Here is a 26,078-nt window from a genome sequence, read left to right as displayed (position 1 = left end):
GGGTGAAGGAATGAGTGAATGATGACTGGTGATTAGGGGGCCAGATTGGGAATTTAAGCAAGACAAATATCCAAATGAAAACCAAGAAAAAGCTAGTGAACTACAAAACATTTTTGTGTATTACATAGAGAGAGGAGCTCTGTATTACCTTTGATGGTTGCAGATACAACTGTGAAAAGAGAGACAAGTTTAAAATGTTACAATATCTGATCAGTAGTTTCATCAGAGACTGATATTAAGGCTTCCTTGAATCACTAATGCCTATAAACTCACCACCCAATACCTCATCCTTTTCAACTTACAATGGCCTACATACTGTATCTGGGCCTGAAATAGCTTTGCGGACAGCCAAAATAAACTTTATGTAAAACAGTCAGGCAGCAAAGACAACACTGTATCTGGATTTAGTGCCAAAGTCCTCTGGCATGAAAGCTTAAGCGTATGAAAGCACTTTCAGAACCCTGGGCAGAGATCTGGGCATGGCGGAGTTATGGACTACCGCTGCCAGCTGATTGCACGGCGTCCTTGGATTCTGATTCCATTTTACTTCAGTGTGCCATTTCTCGAAAATAGTTCCAAATATAGTTTCAATGCTGCAAGAGGGTTTCCTATAGGCCTGTGATCAGATTGGTAATGCATCTATGGATTCTTCTAAACGGGTATGTGGTGAGGGTGGTGACTCACCAACAACTCCAAGCTCCCTCGCGTGAAATCAAGAAATGATACAGTCAGCCCCTCTGATATCTCCCCAAAGGTGAATCTATTTCTAAGTCCTCCCACATCCTGCTACTACAGATGCTACAAGCTAGGATCTCCATTACTGGAAGTGATTATAAATGCAGGACTCGCTGAAATAGATGGTTGCTATGCTGACAGATGGTTGGTGAAACCACCACTCAAACTGTATTTATGGGTACATTTCGAATAAAAAGTTATACAAAAACATGCTGTTACCTGTGAAAATCAAGGTACCCAACACTGCCACTCTAAGGTCTCTCATCTTGCCTGCTCCTGAAAAATAAGAGGAATTCGAAATAATAAAATAAATATTACAGTCTGAGAGCTTATTGCGTGTGGTTTGGCACATCACTCTTCAAATCACAAATGGAAGAGTGGGGAGAAAAAGTCCTGTCCTCTGATTTGAGTATTTGCATAGATTACATTTCACAGAGATCATATTTTCAGGCTTTCATCCAGGGCTCAAGGATGAGCGTGCAGATATGTACTGTAGGTATCAAAAGGTATCAAAACAGCTCTGTCTCGAACAACAGCATTAACTTACTTCCAGAGAGGGTTAAAGCGGATCTTTGTTACTTCGCGATATCAATACAGGGCTCCAGTGGGACATTATTAAATGAAGTCAGAGACATGGAGGTCATAGAGGGCAGTACCCCATGGGCCTGGTAAGCTGGCTGACTGGCTGGTTTTGGCAGAGAGCGACTGGTATATTGGTAGTATTGATGGACTTTGGCACAGGAGATGATATCATATCCTGTGTCTGGCATGGAGAGGCTGTTGGCCATCCCAGGTGCTGGCCTGGGCCTGTTCAAACCAGCCAGTGAAATCTGGACCACTGCTCTGTTCACTTCCTCTGCATCTCATCACCACCAAAACAACTACTCTCTCTTATTTTCTCTCTCTCTCTCTCTCTCTCTCTCTCTCTCTCTCTTTATCCATCCCGTCTCAGTCTAATCACCCCATCACTTCCCTGTCCCTGTTATCTCTCTTCCTCGCATGGATCTGTGCTCTTACAATGTTCAGCTCTTCCTCTGTCCATCCTAACTCATTTACTCTACCTTTTTAACAATTCTACTATATCTCTCTCCTTGCTCACCCTCTTCCGTACGCATCTATCACTGTCTGGCAGTCGGGACTCAGTCTCTTAGTATCACCCACACTCCAGCTCGCCGTGTTTGAGTCCCCTCGTCTGTCATTTCATTAAGCCGTGCCCTTTTCTTCCGCTCTGGCGGGAAACAGCAGTGATGCGGGGGGGAAAGGCTATCAAAGAGAATCTTTGTTGTTATCCTGAGCCAATGGCTCGGCCTCCCGCAGCGTCAGGACTGGACCAAGGAAAGTTCCGCTGCTCTCTCATCACCGCCGCACGGGCGAATCTGCTCGCTCGGAGCAGAGCAGTGCACCACGTTTGATGCCAGGAGAGAAAAGAAGCAACACTGTGGACACAGGACATGATTTTGCAAACGATACGTCCATGTGAAATGTGAATCTCTCGTCTTGTTTGATGACTGAAGGACTTTTGTGCAGAATGTTGCAGGCAGCAGTGCATCCCAGTTTGGATAACAGAAGTGGTTAGAATGACCAAATACCATGTACACACACTTGCTTTAAAATGAAGTGTTGGATGATGTAAAAATAAATAAATAAATAAAGGTCTAAAAGCTATGATAGCCATCAGAATTAGTGGTCATCTCTGATCTAAGTATAACTATAGCCTACTCAAGAGGAGAACAGAGGAATGCCCCATTTAGGGACATAATGGTCTAAATAAAACGACCGAAGCATAATGGTCTATTTAAACAAAAATAAATGCACACTTGTCAGTTAATTATAATTATGTTAATTGTGAAGGTTATGCCCAAGCTGCAAATAAATGTTTATGTGTTTATGCATTAGCTTCTGTCCATGACTAACAATGACATAAACAAACATGAACATCAAACATGATAGACAATTAACAGATTAACAACAATAACCACTAACATATACAAACGACCATGTAAGGTGACCATACAAACCATGTAAGGACAATTAATTAGTTTAGATAAGTCTTTTGAAGATCCCAAAACTGTCAACTACCAAACTATATCTCTAATCAATAAAGACCTTGAACTGGGGAAAAAAACATCATGGCATTCCTCACTCTCAACATGAGGTGTGTGGTCTGGCATTGTTTCCTGTCATGTCTTTAGACAGGCGTGCTCTCCCTTGATATGGAACGATAGACCCCCACCCCCACCCCCACCCCCTCCTCCTCACTAGTGCGACAAGGGTGTGTCACGCTCCCCCACAAGAGCGGTCCCATCCCAGCAGAGGGATGCCAGAAAATGATTCAGAGACGTGCTGACGAGGAGGCTTACAGAGCCCTTTCACTTTCATCTGAATGGCACAGATGTGTGAGCGCACACATATACACACTCCCGCATACGCATCACTTTCTCCCTAAAACACACTCAAATGTACGCAGGCGCGTTCACAGAAACACCTCAACCTACATCTAGCACAGCAAAAACGTGAGAAAAACACGACCATAGCTCCGCACAAACTGAGGCTATCCCACGCGCAAAAGCAAAGCAGGTGCCTGAACAAACCCTCCCGTTAGTGCTGTGGCATGCACGCAAACACTTACTCAGCGACTATGATAGAAAATGGCCATCTGCTAGCAATCTCCTTCATACGTTTGTTATGTAAGTATTGTTCATGGTCCAAGAAAGAGCTAGAGGTGTAGCCTTCTCAACGGTAGGTCCGGGCAGCGGCAAATGATTAGAAACGGATGAGGAGGTTCAGGGAAGCAATTACACAAAGTAAGCGGAAAGAGAGGGATAAATAATCTAATTCATCTGAAACCACAGCCTGGTTTTATATTTTTGCAATACGCCCAGCAGTCTGATAGCCTTTGCAGCACTGTATATTCTCATTTTTCCCAAAATAGTGACATGCAGCTCCACAAACATGAAAACGCCTAATTTATGAAACAAGTATGAAATCATCAATGGAAATCCATACATCACAAATCAGGTAACTGATAAACAGGTTCACTTTCATAAATCATAGAATCAATATATCAGTCTGGATATGAATGAGATCATTTTCATCCCAATGAATGTAGGATATTCATTGTTGCTATTTTCTTCACATCACTGTATCACATGTAACACGCCCATAACCTACTAACATCACATGCATATAAAAGCATTTGAAAACTGCATAATTTAACCCATTTGAGGCAAAAGCTTCACGTAATGGTATTCTGTTAGTGAATTAAAATGTATAATTACCTCAATCGCTGTGAAACGTGTAATCCGTAAACAAATAGCCTAAATAAAAAGGGGTTGGGGTGAAGAGACAAGAAGGCTACCCAAAATTTTGTTTTTTCTCTAAAATTCTTTTCTCTCTCCCTCGCCCTCAACCCGTCAAATAAGGGACTTCTATGGTGTTTCAAATCGGGATTATCTTCGGGGCTTCGGCATCTATCGGCGTGTAGGTTACTAAACATCGGCAACACTCGGCCAGAATCGTCATTCTTCGGAAAGCACCAGCAGTTTAGATCCAGAACAGCACCAGTAGCCGCAATATTGCCTTTGGTAACAACATTGAGGACCCACCGAATCTGAGGCATTTCTGTAGTCTGTTTTGGAACATTTAAAGGCATGTGAAAAGGCAAAGATGCCAGGCTTGATGTTCAATTTTTATAAGGTCTAAATACATCTGTTATTGGAAATATCACATGTTACAGGACTATATGCATTATGAATAAATAGGCTAGAATTAGGCTACATTGAAAATGCATGAGATCCCGATCTAGATTTGCCATGTGTAGTATCTACATAGAAAATCTGGTCTAGAAAATGTTTTTCTGTCAGATTCTGAATGGAATGGAGGTAATTTACATCAATCCATGGTCGGTAGCCATGGTCGTCCATAGCCTATAGGAGCAGCCTAAAACAGATAATTCATTTTTCAAAACTACATAAACATGTGATACTGAAAACAGTCTTTCTTTCATGTAAGTTAATAAAATATAATAAAAATAGCATTACAACATTGTTATCCATTATTTCTGCTCTGCTGTTCACAGTAATAGTAATGGGCCTGTTTATGGCAACCAGACCAGGGTGGTTTCAGCCCATTATGGTGTACGGGGATGCATATTGCGTTTGCTCCAGCTTTCTTCATTACCAGAGAGCTGACACAGCTTAAACTCATGACTTGTTCTTCCCTGTGATTATTCAAACACTCAATGGTCTCTGTGGATTTATTATGAAGAGGGAGTTATCCAACCATCTGCCAAGTTATTAATGATCAGAGAATAGGCCTACCTCATTTGAAATCTGCTTGTATGACATCCCTTCTGAAAAACATCACATAGGGACAGTATATAATGGGCTTATGTCTACCCAACGTATCGTCATAAAGAGACATCTCTCTGCATCACGCTCCATAGGGGAAAACAAGCTAGCATCATTGGGAAATACTTAGTTAAACATTACATCACAGGACATCCAATCCCTTCATTTATTTTGTTTCAATGCTGAGGACGAATCTAGACCTGGCCTACCATTTTTACAGTAGCTCCTAGCAGAACACTCTGCTAGACCCATTTAGCTTCTACAATGAGTTAAAAAAAATGGATTCAGTAGGATGTTTTTTATTATTGTTATTATTATTCATATGCATCTGCCTTGGTGTCTTACTGTATGTGGATTATGGCCTGCATGTTTTTCTAACAACTCATCTACAGTGATTTTCAAAGACAAAATTCCTAAGGACATAATTTAATTTTGCAGACCCTCCTTTGTTGGAGATATCAATTATTAGCTGTGTGTGTACTTACACTCATGCTTTTAGCACCTTTTCAGTCTCTCTAATGTATTTCCTTAGATCTTCACAGAGTAACACATAAGATCTAAAACACACACCAAGGGTGTATAATTGGTGAGTTTAAAGTGAACTTCTCTGTTGAACAAGGAAGTCTTCAACTCTCAGTCTGTAACATTATCTGTTTAATCACCTGTTTGATTCATGCGATGAGCTCACTTCGTTTCATGTCTGTGTTTAATGACCTATGCCACAGGCATATGCCCCATGTTGAGAAGAATGTGAAGACAATGACCAGCCACCTGTACAAACACCACAGAGAATTAGTTTTAATTTTTTTGTAAAAAAGGGCTTTTATTTTTGCGTTCCATTTCACAAGGGTTTTCAAAAGATGTAAACAGATTTCTTTTTTTTTCTAAATCAGAAAGACAGAAAATAGGTTTGAAGTTTCAGCACTATCAACAGAGAAGTATAACACAATGTGGCCTTTGGTGACTTTGAATAACTCTTTGAGCACTTGCTCACCACATCAAAACTTTGTTTCTCAGCATCTAAGTCCTTAATCGTTTTTCTTTTTTGGTTGAACCATTTATAGCCTGGGACTCTTTATTTATTGTCATTGGCCAGGATGTTATTGCAGACCGTACAGAGACTCGCGGCAGGAGTGGTTTTATGGTTGTCAATTTCAATGTGCCAAGGTGCACTATGGTTCCTCTTCCCCAAAGACGTTGGCTGGCGTCCGAGTTTCGGCAGGGCACTTTGCACAAGCCCAGAGTACATCTGACAACCTTGTTATGACTCAGCAAAATCTCCATATAGCCTTTGAATGTGTTACTTTGGTTCAAGTTCCATTATCAAGTCTTTGGTCCATGTTTGGATGGCTTTGTAGTGTTTGTGCCGTCTAATACCAATGACAGAATTCCCCATTTCTACCCTCTCTCTATGCCAGTGTCCATATCCTGAGATGACACTAGACATGATGACACTGATGAGATGAGGTGATGTGGCCTAACTGACCATCAACGTTGAACTTCATACTAAATATGACAGTGCATTTAGAAATAATGAAAGGTAGAAACAGTAGAAACATAGAAAAGTAAAAAAAAGCATAAGAATCACAGGAACAACAAAATGGAGGTTAATGGAATTTCTTTCTTCTCTTCTCTTCCTTCCTTCTCTCTCCTTACCATCGTTCTTTTGCTTTCGTTCAATCGAATATAGGCATTAGCTACATATGGTGATACCAGAGAACTGTTTCTTATTCTGGTCTTGTTTGTTTGGTCATCAAATAACACTTTATGTGTTCTTTGCCTATTGCCATCTTACATTCATTCAAACTTTCTTGATCACATTCTAATGTCATTCCTTGATCTCGTCCATGACTAAAGTTTACAATTTGGCTCATTTCATTTCGTTCTCCAACATTCCAGTAAACAAAAAATTCCCAAATAATTTTAACCAATTTTGGTATTTTTCTCTTTTTTTCTTCTTTTTTTTTTACCCAATGTTTCTTCCTTTCCCCATTCCCACCCCATCTCACACATTAACTCGTAGTACTTCTAGGCATCCTCCTCCACCTCCTCCTCGAACTCGCCCTCCTCCTCGGCCGTGGCGTCCTGGTACTGCTGGTACTCGGACACCAGGTCGTTCATGTTGCTCTCGGCCTCGGTGAACTCCATCTCGTCCATGCCCTCGCCCGTGTACCAGTGCAGGAAGGCCTTGCGGCGGAACATGGCGGTGAACTGCTCGGAGATGCGCTTGAACAGCTCCTGGATGGCCGTGCTGTTGCCGATGAAGGTGACGGCCATCTTGAGCCCCCGGGGCGGGATGTCGCACACGGCCGTCTTCACGTTGTTGGGGATCCACTCGACGAAGTAGCTGCTGTTCTTGTTCTGCACGTTGAGCATCTGCTCGTCCACCTCCTTCATGGACATGCGCCCGCGGAACACGGCGGCCACGGTGAGGTAGCGGCCGTGGCGCGGGTCGCAGGCGGCCATCATGTTCTTGGCGTCGAACACCTGCTGGGTCAGCTCGGGCACGGTGAGGGCGCGGTACTGCTGGCTCCCCCTGCTGGTGAGGGGGGCGAAGCCCGGCATGAAGAAGTGCAGGCGGGGGAAGGGCACCATGTTGACGGCGAGCTTGCGGAGGTCGGCGTTGAGCTGGCCGGGGAAACGGAGGCAGGTGGTCACTCCGCTCATGGTGGCCGACACCAGGTGGTTGAGGTCGCCGTACGTGGGCGTGGTCAGCTTGAGCGTGCGGAAGCAGATGTCGTACAGCGCCTCATTGTCGATGCAGTAGGTCTCGTCCGTGTTCTCCACCAGCTGATGGACGGACAGCGTGGCGTTGTAGGGCTCCACGACCGTGTCCGACACCTTGGGCGAGGGCACCACGCTGAAGGTGTTCATGATGCGGTCGGGGTACTCCTCGCGGATCTTGCTGATGAGCAGCGTGCCCATGCCCGAGCCCGTGCCGCCCCCCAGGGAGTGCGTCAGCTGGAAGCCCTGCAGGCAATCGCAGCTCTCGGCCTCCTTCCTCACCACATCCAGGACCGAGTCCACCAGCTCGGCCCCCTCGGTGTAGTGGCCCTTGGCCCAGTTATTGCCGGCACCGCTCTGACCTGAGACACGAGCAGACGTGTGACAAAAGGACAGCGAGGGAGAGGACAGCGCAGAGGACAGGAGAGACATCAGCCAACAACGAAAAAGCAGAACAGAAGAAGAGTATGGGAGTGAGTGAACCCACTTGGAAAAGACATGCAACTCAGGCTTTATAAATTAAGTAATTAACATGTTTCAAACACACACCACCGATACTTTATCATCTTACCAAACACAAAGTTGTCGGGTCTGAAGATCTGTCCGAAGGGTCCTGACCGGACGGAGTCCATGGTGCCGGGCTCCAGGTCGACCAGGATGGCTCTGGGCACATACTTTCCACCTCCACGAGAGACACAGACGAGAGAGACACACACACACACATCAGCTCAATACTGCAGGGAATGAGGGGCTCCTTTGTGTGACAGTGCATCCCAGTGCACCACTACCTCAAGGGTGTGTGTGTGTGTGTGTGGGGGGGGGGGGGTCATTGCTTGCATAGCAAACAGCAATCAAAGCAGCACTTGTATTTTTTCATATGAAAAAGTCTCGTTCTTGTGAGAGTAAAAACTTAATTAGGAGAGAGTAATTCACATTTTTCTCCTCCTAAATTACGTGACTTATCTTTTCCCTGGAGCCCAGTTCATTTTTGAACAACTGGAAATTATTTTGGGATTTTTGGATATTACCTTGTTGCTAGCGGGCCCGTAGATTACCACAATAAACCTCACTAACGAGAACCTCATTAAAGGACCAGATATTTTTCATTGCCATAACCTACCTCTGAGCACCACAAAGCTTAGTTTTAGGCCAAAAGGGTTAGCCCATTATGCTCAACCAAATGTCAGACACTATTCTTGTTTATCCTGTGCAGAGTCATACAGTTTATATGAGTTCGTCACACGTCTAAGGGCATGAAACTTATCCCGATTCATCTTTTCATCCCTTTATCACAACCCTCCTTCTGTGTTTGCGTTCCCCCTGAAGGGCTCTTTGGGATCAGGCTCTAGCAAATGGCTTATGGCGACCATATTGGAAGCACACGGAGCTCTGGCGGTGGCAGCAGGCGGAGTGCATGAGATACCTGTGGCTTCGTTATAGTACACGCTGATCCGGTCCAGCTGAAGGTCGCTGTCGCCGTGGTAAGTGCCAGTGGGGTCGATGCCATGCTCGTCGCTGATCACCTCCCAGAACTAAAGGGGGGATGGGGGGGGTGGTGGGCAGAGGAGAGGAGAGGGCAGAGGGAGAAGGAGAGGGAGGAGGGAGGAGGGAGAAGGGAGAGGAGAAAAAAATGATGAAGAATCAATGGAGAAGGCAGCAGAGGGAGAAAGAGAGAGGATGGAGGGAGTGAAAGCAGAAGGAGAGCGTTGTAAATCAATGTCCTGTCAGAGTGGAGTCCTGTTCAGCCTCTCTGGGGAGCTGTACACCATGCAGCTTTATGTAACTGCGTGTTGTTGCTCTAAAGGAACAACAGCCAACGTCTACAGCACGGCGCGCCATAAAACAAACTGGCTGCCAACAGCATCTGAGGAGCTGGACTCGTGTTCTGGCACAAACGAGGGGATTTTATTTGGGGGGAGGGGATGCAAAGTTCAGTGTCTACTTTTTCTACTCAGATGTTTTTTTCTTGGTGCATCTGGACAGCCACGTAGCACAAATGGTTAAGAATAGAGGGAGAGAGAGAGAGAAGTGAGAGAGAGAGGGGGTGGGGGAGAGAGAGAGAGAATCTACATAGCACAGAGACATCCTTCAGTCCTGCATCCATCCAAGCCAATGAAAGATATAATTGCTCACAGCTCCGGGTCACAGGACTCTGGGCACTCAGCCTCAAATCACATTTAACATTTAAGAGTCTGCGACTTTCCCTGCATACCTGTCTCGGTGTGTGTGTGTGTGTGTGTGTGTGTTTATGAGTGTCCGACCTTATGTGTATTTGGGAATAAGTGTGTTTGATGTGTGTGTGTGCGATCTTATGTGTATTTGGGAGTGAGTGTGTTTGGTGTGTGTGTATGTGTGTGTATGTGCATGGTTAGGAAGGTGTGTGTATGAGTGAGTGAGTGAGTGTGCATGTGCTGCGTGTGTGTGTGTGTGTGTGTGTGTGTGTGTGTGTGTGTGATGGCCCTGAGTGTGCAAATTAGATGCATGGGGAAGCTCTTCTGAGCCTCTGGGTGATGAGAGAGCTCTGGCCAAAAGACAGCATGCTGTCTGCCAGATTCAGCTGCAGAATGTAAATCTAGGTTTGTTGTCACATCCATGGCTCTTACAAAAAAGTGGTTCTACATCAGAAACGGAGACAATGTCCAACACATCTGTGTTTGTGCATATGTGTGTGTGTGTGTGTGTGTGTGTGTGTGTGTGTGTGTGTGTGTGTGTGTGTAAAATTGTGGAATGTACCATATCACTACATCACATGTGTGAGTATAAGAGAGTGTGACAGAGAAAAGAGGCAATAGAGACACACAGAAACCACAGACAAGAATCTCTATCTTGGTGTATGAGTGTGTAGCTCTGTGCAAGCATATGCTTGTGTGTATAGTCTGAATGTCCATTGGAGCATAACTAGACTGAGTTGTCTCTAACTGTGTGTGTGTGTGTGTGTGTGTGTGTGTGTGTGTGTGTGTGTGTGTGTGTGTGTGTGTGTGTGTGTGTGTGATCGAGTGAGTGAGTGAGCGAGTGAGCGAGCGAGCGAGTGAGGGTGAGGGTGAGAGAGAGAGAGAGAGAGCGAGAGATAGATAAGAGATAGAGAGAGAAAGACGTTGTGATATGATGATCCCTGAAGTGGGAGGATGGGAGGAGCACAAAGTCCAAGGCAGAACTGAGGATGATTTATAGGGCAAAACATCACGATGAAACTTCATTAAGAAACTGGCACAGACAGTTCCACATACCAAGTCAAGTGACCCTAATCTGAGAATGAGAGACAGAGAAAGAAAGAAAGAAAGAAAGAAAGAGAGTATGGGTGCAATGTGAAAAGACCACAGAAAGAGGGGCAAGCAGCTGACCTGACGACCTGTGCTACACCCCCCCCCCCCCCCCCCTTAAACCAAGCCCTCACTCTCTAATATGTTCTGTCCTGACCCTGTCTCTGAGGCGATGCCCAAAGTGGAGACCAACACTGGCTTTTAAACACATCTTACTTTTCACCGTCTGGTTTTATTAGTGCGTTTAATAACTTCAGCAGGCGATGTTTTGCTCAAAGCATATATTTTGGTACGATTAGGGCTTAGAGAAACCCAGCCGATGTGGCGACATAAATCAAATTCCTAAGGATGCGGTCTTTACAGTTTGGGTAATCCGATGCGTTCTCTGCCACCGGTACACATGGACAAGCCGCAGACACAATGACAGCTACTTCGAAAAATCTCGCTCCAACTGGCTCGACATATCCTATCGTCTTTCAGATGACTTCATCCTCTCCACGTTCATCTGCTCCCCTAGCCCCCCTCCCTCCCTCCCTCCCCAGTCTCTACACTCTCCCTCTTTCTTTTGTGGCCCTGCTCCATTCGCTGGCGTCCTCCCCTTTTGCATCAGCAGATTTTCCTCCCCCTCGCTGGACAACTGATTTTTTTTTGTCTTGACAGACACTCGCTGTGGGCAACGAGGGCAGCGACCCATGCACTCGCGTCCATTTAAACGGTCATTGTCAAACGAAGTGAGGCGTTTCGTAAATGTAGACGACTGACTCGCAGTTAGTTCTGTTGCAGACGGAAATGGGCAATGCGCCGCCTATGCGCGCAACAGGACACAAAGACTTGGCATTCTTTTGCGCTTTTCGGAGCTTATTCATTATTTAGTCGCAAGACTTTGCGGCTTTCTGAGCCACAGGTAACAAAGTAACTGTGTCTGAGAAAATGTCACCCTGACTGTCTGAAGTTTGTGATTCCGTGAAATAAATCGACATGTGATTGGCTATGTCTGTTTCCACTGGATCTGAAATGCATAACCGAACCAAAGTTTTTTTTCATTCATTTTTATCAGTTGACTGCTTTTTATATGAGACAATATGAGACAAGGGAACAAGATATTATCTAAACTAGACCCTGTTCAATTGAATGCATGTGCCCAGCTCTGCGTAATAGGTACATGGGCAGACTAAATCACACCCAAAGATAACGTTGAACCTAAAAAAAAAATGATACAGCCTAGGCTACCGTTACTTCAGCCCAGTTAACAACTCACTTACCGCAAATCTTCAGAAACTATTGCTCCACATTTTTACCTAGTAGCCTACAATTTAGGAAGTATGACGAAAGAAGTTCACTCCGAAGTCCTGACTGATAATATAGGGGGTGACAGTTGTGTCATTATAGGTAATCTCTCTACAGTCTCAGTCTCTCTAAATATTTTTTGCCAAGGCTTTATTTCTGCAGGCTACTTAGAAAGTCGTTTAACTCAGTTGATCACATAAAACAGTGACTATAATGGCTAATGACAAATGCATAGGCTACAGTGAATGAAATAGGCTACAGAAGCATATACTTCTTAAGTACATCATTTAATTTAATTCTTAACTGCCTGGAATGCTTACCTTTGCTCCAATTTGATTGCCGCACTGGCCAGCCTGTAAGTGCACAATCTCCCTCATTTTGCTCGACTGTGTTAAAGTTTGAGTTCAGACACTAAGATGATGATGGGTGACTGAGACCACTGCGCCCAAGCCGCTGACCCACTGACCACTATGAGCTGTGAAGATGCCAGACGTGTGAGGCGGGACAAAGGCTTTATAAGTCTGGATACTTGCCAGAGTGAGGCTGAGGACTGCGATAGGCTGTGACCGCCATGGCCCCGAGGATCTCCGGCACTGATTGGTTCAGGCGATACGAAAAGGGGTTTCTCTACGAAACCGTAAGGGGCCGGAAGTCAGGAGGGAGTGCCAGCTGGAACAGTGCTGTGATTTTAACAGCAGGCCCTCAGTAGGGAGGCTGGAGAGGGGAATCATCACACTAGCTAAAATAGTGAAATTGATTTTTTTCCCCCAAGAACACATGAGATTACAATCTTGAGGAGCTGGCTTGAGGGAGTTTATATAGCCTAGCTAATATATGTCTTGAGGTGAAAGGCTTTAAGACAGTTACACATATAGCCTCCTTAACATTAGGCCTACACAAGGCCTACTCTTTAAAAAAAGGGAAACAAAAAGCATTGTGCTTTCTGGAAATCAAAACCATGATCGTGTATGTTTATTATATTATATTATAACGTATAATGCTAAATAGTGAGAAATTTTCATTTGTGTGCCCAAGATAATTATCTTGTGGCAAAATCATTGAGAACAAGTTAATTTGGCCCCTATACACATTCCCAATAGCCTATCTGAAAGGTAGGCTTATGTATGCAATAACTTGTTCCCACATGATAAGAATGTATGCCCATGAAATAGAAAATAGTATCTTAAAGGACTTAAAGACCTCGATAGAATATCAATTTACATTGTAATCATTTTAGTCTAGTTAATTAATCTAGTATCTAGTCTAAATGTTCAACTACTAACTGTTGTTTCATCACCACGCCACTAGATGGCGACAGCACGTTTGTTACATGGGCGGAAAGCAAATATTTTTCCAGGCTGATTGCCAGGATTTTACCGTCAGTGGGATTCAGGATCTGATCACACATCTCTGCCTACTGATCATAGCGCTCTTAGAATAATTTCTGAAAAAGTGCCACTGCTCAGTTCTTCAGGCTGTTTTACGTTATCGACTGGTACGTATTCTGTTTAGTTACAGACAACAGAAAGATAGCGCTATCTTAACATAATATGCGGGGAATGGCGCATGTATACAAACACCTTATTGCCTAGTCCTCGACGAGGGCTTGGTAAATTAATGTGCATAATTCGAAGCAAACGTTATTGCTTTTCGTGAGTAACCGAGTGTATTTATTAGATGTCATTGATGTATTTAAATGCTCTTTTCAGGCATAGAATAGGCGTACGTTGCTTATTGATCATGGGCGATTGTCAATGTCAACAGGCAGAAATGCGCCATTGTGAAGCATTTGCAGATTCAATTATTTTATTAGTTGGCTTTTGCTTTCTTGTCTGTAGACTATGGCTGAGTTGAAAATGATAACATATGGTGGTGTGACAGGCAGTCTATTCGGACGTAGCCCTCCCTTTCGTGGAATAAAACGGCATCACTGATAGGCTATCATATCGACTTAACGGGATTGTGTGTCTGGAAGCTAGGCGTGAGAAGCTAGTAAATGAATGGAGACAGTGAAAGTTCCAACACCTGTCAAATTACCATAGATATATATCTATGTCAAATTACAGGAATAGCACAATCAAAAAAATGTGGAATGTGGGTTGAAATTTGTGGAGAATAATTTGCCAAAGCACTGCACCAGTTGGACTTTGGCCAATAGTAACCCTAGGTGCGGTCAGAAACACGCGCTGGAATAAAGCTCCTGGTTGTGGCATTCTTTCTAGCTACTCACATTGGATTTAGCAAATTTGGCGAGGTATTCTATACTAGAGTTGGTTTTTATTAGACAGCTAAAGCGTTAAAAAATAATGTTGATAATGCATTAAGGATTGTATATCACCCCCCTTCCCCCCCCCCCCCCCCCCCCCCCCCCCCACAGTTTAGCCTACTTCTACCTTCAAGATGTTCTATACATGTGGTCCCAATGAGGCTATGGTGGTGTCAGGTAGGCCCATTTCTCAATGTATGGGACATAACATTGAGTTTGCGTTGCTTGACCTGTCGTCATATTCTTAGAATCTATTATAACATAATGATATTATGTCTCTCTCTCAGGGTTCTGTCGCTCTCCACCTCTTATGATCTCTGGTGGGCGAGTGTTTGTGGTCCCCTGTGTACAGCAGATTCAGAGGTACAGTATCAGAGTCTAATATGTTCATGGGCTTTATTATATGGGAGAAAGAAAACACAGTTTTACAATGCCTGGTCTGCCTCCTTCTCTTCTAGGATCTCCCTGAACACTCTGACGTTGAACGTGAAAAGTGACAAAGTGTACACGCGCCATGGAGTGCCAATCTCTGTTACGGGCATCGCACAGGTTTCTTATTTCAATAATTTAATCTGTCTGTCCACCTGTCTCTGTCCATCTCTTTTGCAACACTTGTTTTCAGTATTAAAATGTTGGTAGAGCTCGTTGTTTTTTTTCAACCCGGGCTCTCTACTTAGAATTTTGGGGTATACATTTGTATTAGAAGCATAAATTAACAGATTTGTACAGTATTGGGTTATTCTGTAACGCTAAAACCGTCAACCTTGGGGAAGCAGAAGTACTGGTCTGATTTACTTCAGATTATCATACAAGGTACAGAGTTACCATATTTCAATTCTCCTACACGATGATGTGGATCAGGATCAGGATCAGGATGCACAAATTTAGCTTCACTCTCTCTACTGACCGGTCACAGGGGGGTCTGTAGTTGCCTGACTGCTATTGTCTGCCCTTGTAGGTAAAGATCCAGGGCCAGAATAAGCAGATGCTGGCTGCAGCCTGTCAGATGTTCCTGGGGAAGTCTGAGGGGGAGGTCGCCCACATCGCCCTGGAGACACTGGAGGGCCACCAGCGTGCCATTATTGCTCACCTGACCGTGGAGGTAGGCAGCGACCAACACACCCATAACTGAGTCGTGAAACCATTGCCTGGCAGCTGCCAGAGCCCACATGCAAAAATGTTACCAAGGAACAATGATATCCCAGCTGCACCGGTCCTGCCCATGTATAATCTGAATACATGTACGTAGGGATGGAAATCTCCATGTATATAATTTAATCACAATTGCCTGGTCACGATATCATTGAATCATGACTCAAGCGGCCATTTTGATAATGCACTTTGTGCAGTAATAGGGCGGCTATTTCCTTTTATAGTGAATGGGAGGCATACGGGAAGGGATGGGATATATGTGTAATACCCTAAACGTGTAACACACTGTCCCGTGCATTTCTATAGGGGAATCTTTGCTGTGAGATGCTTAAATTGATTAAAATAGTTGGGTTTACATGGGCACATTGAATCAATCCAATTAGAATCAGCTTCATGGCACAATTGGAATAAAAATTACTCTTATAAACACCTTGATCAGAAATGAAAACTGTCCGTTCACATTGGAATTTCAGTTGGATCGAAAGCAGTGATTTATTCCTTTTGGAATCCGATTGAAAAGCCACACTATCAAGTTAAGCCATTTTTGTGCGTGCTTATTACTCAACCTTGTAACATTAACACACCTATGTTTGGCTGAACCGATGTAGAGCGAGCGTACATTTGTATTTTCTGAACTGATGTTAAAACCCTGCGTCAAACAGAGTGTCCTATGTCTAATGACTGATTAAATGGTTTCTGTATGTAACACCGTATCGGATTAGATTATTATGGCATGTAAACAGATGATCCAATGTCTCAAGTGAAGTAAATCTCAAAGATTAGCATGGGCATTACATCAGAGACTTTATAATGAGGAGACACAGCCCTCATAAGACTCCTCCGTAGAAATATATGGGGTTTGTTTGTAACCTCAATATGGCAGCTGTCAACACATATCCTGCCCCTTCCTGTAATGCAAGTATCCCGTTCTTCCAAAATAATTGCCTGAAGTAAATGCCCAAAGCTGTTATCAAGACTGCTGCTGAGTGATGGGACTTGCCTATAAGGACGTTGATTACATTTACCTGAACTAAAGTGACATGGAATGTGTAACATTAGCTGTAAATAAAAACATCAACTTGTAGATTCCCATAGCAGTTTTTTTCTCACACCATTACCAGTGTAGCCTGGTAGTAAACCTGACTCTGGAATCTTTCAGATTTAAGGGTCTGGCTACGAATAATGAAAATGGCCCAACTCGAGGGGCGGCACCAAGCATGCATTTGAAAATCTCACTGCACGCCATTGGATAACACTACGACCAATGTTTACTCTGACTGATTCTGGACTTCGACGCAATTGGATAACACTACGACCAAAAATGAAAGTTGTAGCGTTGTCGTCATCAGTTTAGCTCGCCCCTGGCCCACCTATATCAGATACACCGATTTGATTGGTTACCGCAGATGGTCGGGGAACGTAACCATCATTACGTGCAGCATTGCTCGTGGCCAGAGTATCTTGCGGACACAATTCAAATTGTGCTCTCGTGAGAACTCTGGATTTCCAGGGTATTATCGGTGTGTATCCAGTGTTTTAGTGATGTCTTTCTGGAATGTTTCTTAAAAGGTTTCTGTTGTCTATCTTGTGTGTGTGTGTGTGTGTATCTACAACCTGCTGAGCATCTCTTGAAACAATCTCGCCCTGCAGGAAATCTACAAGGACCGCAAGAAGTTCTCCGAGGAGGTGTTCAAAGTGGCCTCCTCTGACCTGGTCAACATGGGCATCAGCGTGGTCAGCTACACGCTCAAAGACGTGCACGATGACCAGGTCTGCATGTGCATTTTTTGTAGTGCCACACATCTGATATTCATTTATCATCAGATGCAGAAATAATCTAGTTGGCGCACACCCTCTCCGCCTGACGGCTGATGTTAGAATCTACTCTCCTCTCTCCTCAGGAATACCTGCACTCTCTTGGTAAAGCTCGTACCGCACAGGTGCAGAAAGATGCACGCATAGGCGAGGCCCTGAACAAACGGGATGCTGTAATGAGGGTATGTTTTTTTTTTTTCTCTGGGCTTCCCTTGTGCTGGTTTGCATTTTTGCTGTTTGCCTTTTGCATCCCAATCTCTGCATTTATACGTTTGACCTCCTCAGGCACGTCTGTAGTGTTTTGTCTCTACCTGGTTTACAGGTTCAGCGCGTTTGAATTAAAGCAGGATTTAGAATCTCTATCTACTATCTTCATTTTCATTTTTCATTTTCTCTCCCCCTCTCTTCGGCCTGTGTAGGAAGCCCATGCCATGCAGGAGAAAGTCTCCGCTCAGTACGTGAATGAGATCCAGATGGCCAAAGCGCAGAGGGACTACGAGCTGAAGAAGGCTGCCTACGATGTCGAGGTCTACACCAAGAAGGCGGAGTCTGAGATGGCCTACCAGCTGCAGGTACAGCCTCTCATGCAGCGATACTTAACTTGAAATGTAAAATTACAGTCATTTAGACATACTTTTTCTTTGAAAATAAATGTGCTATAATTCTATACATTCTATAGAGTCTATAGATGTGCTTCAGATGAAGGTGGAATGTATGATATTCTCAGTGATTCACCCGAGATATTCCATCGTTCTATCCTCTGTAATCCTGTGTGTATAATAACTGCCTTAGTTCTCTCCATTGGTGGATAACATGATGGATAATAAGATATTCCACACCTCATGTTATGATAATTTCCTTGCACTGGTGAAGGGGCTCCATTATAACAAACTACATTCAGGCCTCGTCATCGTAGCTGTGTGAAAGACTTCTAATTTGATTTTGATTTGATTTGATTTGATTTGATTTGATTTGATTTGATTTTAATGACCACACAGCCAGGCTGGTGGAATTTGTTATCAGTACTGCTCTTGGTACAGGTTCCAACATTGGGCTACATTAACATATGGTATAAAATATAGACACATTCATACATGATACATACAACAAAGATACCATAAATACATAAGGGTCATACTAATCCATAACAGTCCTCAGCGTTTGGAGCCTACTGTAATCCCCAAGGTTCTTCAAACTCTTCCAAGGTTCAAATAAGAGGTGTGCATCACCACACTTGTGAAAATGTGACTCTGACTCAATCCAGTCAAGTATCTTGTTGCTTTGAAAGAGTTAAGTTATGCATGTAGTGTAGTTTACTACAAGCTTATTACACATAAACACACATTGACATAACTTAACTCAGTCAAAACAAAATGGGTGACTGTGGGGCTCAAGTTGAGGCAGGAGTTTGTCAGGAACACCCTACCTTATTTCATCGAGATATGGGAGCAAAGGGTCAGCTCCACAACCTGTCTCAGAGGAAGTAAGCATGTGCTGTTGTCCACAGATATTAGAAAGCTAGATACCGCATTGTCCGTCGAGTTCTACTCGGCAGCATACCTTAACATGGCCACCATATTGCTTGGGGCAAACACCTTTCCCTGTCTATGGGCAACACTAACCGGCAATCAGTGACATCTGTCAGAGACACCTGTTTCTCCATTGGCCTCCATTGATTGTTGCCCTCACCAAGATGGCGGCGCTATTTACATACGTTCTGGACCCCAACGCGGTATCTCTAGCCTTCTAACATCTGTGCTGTTGTCCTCGCCCTGCCTCCCTCCCTCGGCCAGGTGGCCAAGACCAAGCAGCGCATCGAGGAGGAGAAGATGCAGGTGCAGGTGGTGGAGCGCTCGCAGCAGATCCAGCTGCAGGAGCAGGAGATCCTGCGCCGCGAGAAGGAGCTGGAGGCCAAAGTGAAGAAGCCCGCCGAGGCCGAGCGCTACCGGCTGGAGAGGCTGGCCGAGGCTCAGCGGTGAGTTTCCGCAGGAGCGAGATGGAGAGAGGGAGTGTGTGTGTGTGTTTGACAGGGAGACTGGTGGGGTGGGGGGGAATTTGTTGTTTCTACTCCTTATTCAGCCCCTATTTCTATGAGAGACAATAACTCAAATCTTTACACTGTTTTTCCTACCATTATTACTACAACAATCCTAAACCCATTATGAGTAATAATAAATGTGGGGTATTAATCTCATTAAGAGTAGTAATCTAATGAATTACTCTTATCTCTTTATAAACAGTGTATTATGTAGAAACCTGAAGATAGAAAAATATGGCGAGACATAAAGACATGCAAAAGTTCATTTTTCTTTTGCTCTCTGTGAGAAACCCAAGGTGCAAATTTAAGGTGCAAACCTAAGGTTTAAAATGTAACTGTTAATAGAAAACATGTTCGCCACTGTTCAACGCACCTGTTAGCTCTAATGTTCCTCTTCTGAAGTGTGTCTTTGTCGCCCCCTTCTGTCTCCTCCTCAGACTGCAGCTCATCATGGAGGCTGAAGCTGAGGCTGAAGCCATCAGGGTGAGTATGACGAGACGAGCCGTCGCCATCATGCAGTCAGACCAGTTCAGTATTAAAGTCAGCATCAGGCGCTCATTCATGAAACAGGTTCTATTGTTAGAATTACAACCCAAAAAATACAAGTCAATAGAATAATTTTCATGTTTTGTTTTCCGTGATGCACACCTGTGCTGATGGATTTCTTTATGAGGATTAAATCAAAACAAACAATTTAGCCGTACAGTACAGTGAAGTGTTATTGTTCTTGTACTTCTACTTGAGACAGAAGCTTATTTTTCTAGCAAACGTTGGAACAATGTAGGAAGAAAAGAAAATAGTGTAATAACAGTTTGGTAAAAAAAAAAACGACTACCTTTCTCACAAACGTAGCTCCTATCAAGCTTCATCCTCTCTCTCTCTCTCTCTCTCTCTCTCTCTCTCTCTCTCTCTCTCTCTCAGGTGAAGGGTGAGGCCGAGGCCTTCGCCGTGGAGGCCAAGGGCCGCGCCGAGGCCGAGCAGATGGCCAAGAAGGCCGAGGCCTTCCAGGAGTACAAGGAGGGAGCCATGGTGGACATGCTGCTGGAGAAACTGCCACTGGTGGGTCCCATGGGCTTAGGGAGGGAACGAGTGTGTGTGTGTGTGTATGTGTGTGTGTGTGTGTGTGTGTGCGCGTGAGTGTGTGTGTGAGGGAGTGAGAGAGAAAGAGACTGAATGGTAGTGAGACTGTCTGGGAAGAGTATAAACAGTATACACAGTGCTGGCTAAAGCAGAGCAGGACATATATACCATGTGCACCAGATCAGCCCACATCTAAAGCATTTAGACAGCAAAATGACAGCGTGCAACCTCATGTACCATCAGAGGAACCTGTGCACCATCATTTTCACTACGGAACATGGAAAGTAGATGCTCACAGTCTCTAAACCAAAATGTTGTGTGCATGATCACAGACCAGAAGTTCCACAAGATACAGAATGGCCATCAACCCTTTAGGTTTCTTGGGGCGAAAACGCACGCTCACGACTGGCAGTGTTTCTGGAAAGAGCATGCCCATAAACACAGAGCAGCATTTAGCCGTGTGAACACATTCCTCCAGCCTAGGACTCGGCGCTTCATAAAAGGCGACTCTTCATCCCTGCAGAACAGCTTCACATCAAGTGCATGTGATTCGATGTCATGCTCCCACTGTGAGTGCAGGGGCTGGGAACACAAAATGGGAAAGCTTTCTTGGAAGGCCAATTCATGCCCATTCATTTAGGGATGGAAATTTCATATATTAAATTAACTTTCTGCTTTTTTTACTGTGGATTTTGGTCTTAAGCAAATCTTGATGCACAGTGTAAAGTGACAAGATACTCACATGATATTTTGCCCTTCCTTGTCAAATTTGTTTATATGGTGTCCAGTACTAAACTAGAAAGGTCTTGAACTGATCTGCTGCGTGTGCGTGTGTGTGTGTGTGTGTGTGTGTGTGTGTTTGTGTGTGTGTGTGTGCGCCCCTTGTTCCCTAGATGGCTGAGGAGATCAGCAAGCCCCTGGCAATGGCTCAGAAGGTTACCATGGTGTCCAGTGGAGGCTCGGAAATTGGTGCAGCCAAGCTGACTGGCGAGGTCATGGACATCATGACCAAGCTGCCCGAGACGATCGAGAAACTCACTGGAGTCAGCATCTCCCAGGTGAGCCACACACACGCGCGCCGCTTTAACATCGCATTCAGACACATTCAGAGCTGGACACGCTACCTGTAAAACATATATCTTAACAGATAAGACTTTGTGGTATACATGCTCATTGTTCAATTGAAAGGTTAAAAGTTTTTGTTTTTTTTCTTTTTTAGGCTCTAACACATCGGTTAGCATGTTAACTAGCATTTTCCACGGGTTGGTGCTTGCAAGGCAAGTTTGTTGGTTTTAGTTCGTTTGCTGGCTAGTATTACACAAAACTCATTACTGCTGTTGTAACAGTTGTAGTGACCCATTCATGCTCAATCTTGCCTACAGTTCTTGTAGGATTCCATACACAATTTCCAGAGGCGGACATTCCTGGTTCGAAAGAGTAAAAGTCCTGCCATATATTCTTTCTACCTGTGCACTTAACACAGGATCTTAATTGGGATCAGCTGGTTTACTAAATGGTTGGATCAAATACTTGGCAGGACTTTCTGCCTTACTTTCTGAACCCGGGATGTCCGCCTCTGACAATTACATACTAATGCGTACTGTAGGTGTGAAATTGCATTAAGAGTTGCCCTCTTTTCTCTTTTTTTTACTCAACAGGTGGCTCGCACTGGTTGAAAAGGCCAATCCCACCTGGCTTGGCCTGTTTGCTGCCTCTGCATGTATTGGAAGTCACAACCTTCTCTCTTTCTGTCAATCTGTCTGTCTGTCTATCTCTCTTTTCCCCTATCTTGTCACCTGTCTTACTTGTCTCACTTTTCCATTCCTTTTTTTTTGCATTTTGATATTGTATTCCCTCCCCCTCTTAATGCACTTTCCCAAGTTTGTTTTTCCTCACTGACCTGGCACAGGTAATTCGCTTCTGGGGAGATTTGATTAGCGTTGCTGCCTTTAATCAACCAATTAAGATGCGCCTTTAGTACATTTCAATGGTGTACCTGAAACTTGGAAAAGACTGTTTTAGTTCATCTTGCAATGGCATCATTGAGATTTTTCAGTGCAATTTTTTTACATGTGCATTCAGCCATGAGTTTAGAATGCCCGTGTGTAGTGACAGCAGGTCATATTTGTCATTATGGTAAGATAAGGAGGACAGATTGATAAATGCATCAAAATGATAGTAAGTATAATATAATGGTCCTCTGTATGTAGAGTAGATAAGTATAATACATAAATTGGACTGCAGAAAGTAGACGATATAAAGTTTGCAATTAATGTTTGCCTGCAGTGTAAAGAGTTGTTACATTTGCGGTGATCTCTTCACTCTTCATTTACTGTACCAGCCTTTGTAGAAGCACGGATGATAGATGATCTCCCTAGAAACAGTTGCCCTGGCCTGCGCAGTCATTTGGTCTTTGATTGACCTCTTCCTTGTTTTGTGGTGGTGTCAAATGTGTGTCTGTGTCCCTGTGTTCACTCCTCCTGAGCTGCTGGCGCTGTGGTGAAATTGGTTCCGTATGACCTCATTCTTGTTCTCGCCGAGTCATTGCGAGGTGCATTATAATTTATGTCTGGGAGCAGCTGTCGGGGAACTATTTGGAAATGAGAGAGATTGTGTGGTGGATGTTTTAAAATTCAGACAGACTTGTTTTGTACCAACATTTGTATCAAGTTGTTCCCAGATAGTTTGATGGAGTTACACCTGGCTCCGCAATGCTGTTTTGAACCCAGAATTGCTGTTGACTATGTGAGGATTATGAGGTTTCAGGGCACATACCTTCAGCACCCCTGACCAACTTTTCAAACCACATGCAGGCAGCCTCCAGGAAGTGTAGCCCTCTTGTTCATCTCCCCCTTCCTCCCCCCCAATGACCGTGTATAGTCATTACTTCCCCCAACTGCCTTTTTGTCCACTGCCTTGCTGCCAAACCAGAAGTGCATCTTATTAGACAGTGTCATGCAAAACTTGCCGTCCAATCTTCCATGAGGTACTACTCTACTTCTGAACTGTGTCTTAAGGGAGAACACTTGCATATGGATGCTCTTTAGATTTACTGTCGATTGACCAAATCCAAAGTTTTGGTTTTATGCTTCTGCACTGCGATTGGTATTATTATTTCCAATCGTTTGTCAAAGCTAAACAGGTAGAAATTGCATTTCAGGGATTCCAGACATTTATGAAATGATATTTTCAACCACTCTACTGTTGCTGGGTCATTGTAGATGTATTGCTTGTAATTGGCAAGTAGTTTTTTTTTTATTATTATTATAGTTCATGCACTCTATTTCTATCATTCAACAAGTCAGTCATGCCATAAATGTAGCAGTCAATTTTGTATTTATTTATTTTTTTGACATAATTTAAGTGTTGTTCACCAGAATAATAGTTACAGGCTAATGTTGAGTGACCCATTGGCCAGTTTTATCACATGGTTTGACTGCCAAAAAAAAAGAAGAAAAACATTTCATACATTTTGCATGTTTGTTTGAAAGGCGTACAAGATGAATAATATATAATAGAGGGAAATTGTTTCTCTTTCAAACACTTGAATGTTTAGGAAGCAAAGCACCTGCAAAGTGCAAGCATTTATTTATAGATTTTTATTATTATTTATGTGTGTATTGCGTGTCATTATTGTCACAACTTTGTTTTAATCATCAGCTCTGAAGTTTGGTGTTTGGTATTTTGTGAGATAAGAAAGTGTCAACATTCACTTTCTGTATCCTGTGTAATGAACTAACTGGCTTCACTCATTAGCTGTGTCTGAGCCACACTCTTATAACCAAATGTTTGCGATACCATCTGCTCTTGGAAACCAATGCTGTGTGCTCCTCAGTTTCCATGCCGACTAATTGCGTGCCTGACGGGCCTAATTGAATGGCTCATGAGTGATGCCAGATTCTGACAGGCATTTTTTTCAGACACACACACACACACACGCGCGCTTTGGCTGATAGTATGAATAGCTTGGTGCATGAATCACGAGTGCAGCTATCTAAACATTCACCCTTTTATCTTTTTCTATGTTAATATTTTTGCGTTTGAAGTTGATGTTCTTAAACAACTCCTTCTGAGGAGTAAATCACTGAAGTCATGATTGAAGTTGTATATCTAATGGAATCACTATGTTTTATTTGTCTGTGATAATGTATGAAGGGATGCCAACACTGTTGACCTCATCGCTCCAAGTGACACAAAAAAAGTTACATTTCTGTCTTTAAAGTACCTCAAATCATACAATCTTCTGATTCAGATTTTAGTATGAGTGATTATTGTTTTATGTTTATCACAATTACCATAAATCATCCAAATATACAATTTTACAAATAATGACATTAAGCCGATCTTAACATATTAACCGTTGTTTACAGTTACTTATAATGGTACTGAACTACCAAATAAGAGAGAAATCTGTTGGTAAAATCCAGGGAGTGTAGGTCTTAGACCTAATTATTGGTCATGTTATAGTGAGGGAAAGTCTTCTCTCTTGACCGTGTCTATTGTATTACTTAGCTATCTATCTGACACTATCTGTTACAGAGGCTGTAAAAGTAGGAATTCAGCTTAATTCTGTCTGTTTCCAATCTGTTGTTAGTGCACTAAGATATTGATGAGTATTTTGTAGAAAATGTATTCTCTTTAATTGCATAAAACTGATTACTGAACTGCAGCTCTGTGTCAGGTTGTGTCATTTCCCCATTTCCCATACTGCTGATCCTAGCACTTGCCACCTGACTAGAACTGACACTTGACTGTTTAAAGACAGCACTCACTGATACACTTATCCTTACTGTACTCTACCTTTTTTACATTGTCCTGTTTAAAAACAGCACTCACTGATACACGTATCCTTACTGTACTCTACCTTTAAAACATTTTTTTTTTTAATTAAAAAAAAAAGTCCTAGAATTGTTTTGAAAAGCTTAAACTGTTTACCATGTTATCTCTCTTTGGTCTTTTCATTGATTTTAGACAGATTGGGTACCCCCTGAAGCACTCAATGGACAGCCAGTACATTGAAAATTGACAAAAAGGGGAATTCTTATATTGTGATGCTTTATTATTAGAAATGTTTATCAGTAGTGGTCATACCTTGATGGCAACTTATTTTGCACTTGACCCTAATATGATGGAATCCAATGTCAGTTCTAGAGGAGGAGCTTTGTGGTCAAAGGTTAAGTTGGACCGGTCCATGAAACCAACAGGCCGACTGCTACTCTTCCTCTTCAATGAGTCAGCCAGAGGGTTTCAAAGCATTTCCTAAACAGGGACTAAGCAAGAATTAGTCTCATAAAGCCCCCACAATAGGACCCAACTGTCAAACATTAGCATCAATCTCAAATCCCCAGCCCTTAATAAGTAGGCCAAAGGCA

At 43.4% G+C, this 26,078-nt stretch overlaps 2 protein-coding genes across 3 annotated transcripts; one reads left to right on the top strand and one right to left on the bottom strand.

The window, feature by feature from the left end:
• Positions 1-5,873: 5,873 nt before the first annotated feature.
• LOC134072403 (tubulin beta chain) lies at positions 5,874-12,826 on the bottom strand. Its single transcript, XM_062529076.1, has 4 exons — positions 12,676-12,826; positions 9,232-9,340; positions 8,380-8,490; positions 5,874-8,170 (listed from the first exon to the last, which is right to left on the bottom strand). Exons 1-4 carry the CDS (start codon positions 12,730-12,732, stop codon positions 7,113-7,115), a joined length of 1,335 nt encoding a protein of 444 aa, XP_062385060.1. The 5' UTR covers positions 12,733-12,826; the 3' UTR covers positions 5,874-7,112.
• A 902-nt stretch (positions 12,827-13,728) lies between these two features.
• flot1a (flotillin 1a) lies at positions 13,729-25,375 on the top strand. 2 transcript variants are annotated; one of them, XM_062529716.1, is made up of 14 exons: positions 13,729-13,850; positions 14,733-14,798; positions 14,909-14,984; positions 15,080-15,170; positions 15,580-15,723; positions 17,424-17,543; positions 17,675-17,770; positions 18,008-18,160; positions 19,382-19,563; positions 20,064-20,109; positions 20,548-20,685; positions 21,600-21,764; positions 21,926-21,983; positions 22,365-25,375. In XM_062529716.1, exons 2-13 carry the CDS (start codon positions 14,756-14,758, stop codon positions 21,950-21,952), a joined length of 1,281 nt encoding a protein of 426 aa, XP_062385700.1. In that variant the 5' UTR covers positions 13,729-13,850; positions 14,733-14,755; the 3' UTR covers positions 21,953-21,983; positions 22,365-25,375. The 2 variants fall into 2 exon arrangements, with proteins under 2 accessions (XP_062385700.1, XP_062385701.1); XM_062529717.1 differs by lacking the exon at positions 21,926-21,983.
• Positions 25,376-26,078: the final 703 nt, after the last annotated feature.

This window comes from Sardina pilchardus, chromosome 24, assembly GCF_963854185.1.
Source record: "Sardina pilchardus chromosome 24, fSarPil1.1, whole genome shotgun sequence".
NCBI classification, from domain to species: Eukaryota; Metazoa; Chordata; class Actinopteri; order Clupeiformes; family Clupeidae; genus Sardina; species Sardina pilchardus.
Note: the sequence above shows the minus strand (reverse complement) of the source record. Positions and strands in the feature narration are given on the sequence as shown.

Bases quoted from the DNA above. Each gene is read 5' to 3' on its own strand.
- LOC134072403 (XM_062529076.1), bottom strand. From the start codon at position 12,732: ATGAGGGAGATTGTGCACTTACAGGCTGGCCAGTGCGGCAATCAAATT. The intron at 9,341-12,675 runs GTAAGCATTCCA...TCCCCCCTTTAG, and splicing joins GCAATCAAATTGGAGCAAAG to TTCTGGGAGGTGATCAGCGA. The intron at 8,171-8,379 runs GTAAGATGATAA...CTCGTGTCTCAG, and splicing joins ACCCGACAACTTTGTGTTTG to GTCAGAGCGGTGCCGGCAAT.
- flot1a (XM_062529716.1), top strand. From the start codon at position 14,756: ATGTTCTATACATGTGGTCCCAATGAGGCTATGGTGGTGTCAG. The intron at 14,799-14,908 runs GTAGGCCCATTT...TCTCTCTCTCAG, and splicing joins TGAGGCTATGGTGGTGTCAG to GGTTCTGTCGCTCTCCACCT. The intron at 20,686-21,599 runs GTGGGTCCCATG...CTTGTTCCCTAG, and splicing joins TGCTGGAGAAACTGCCACTG to ATGGCTGAGGAGATCAGCAA.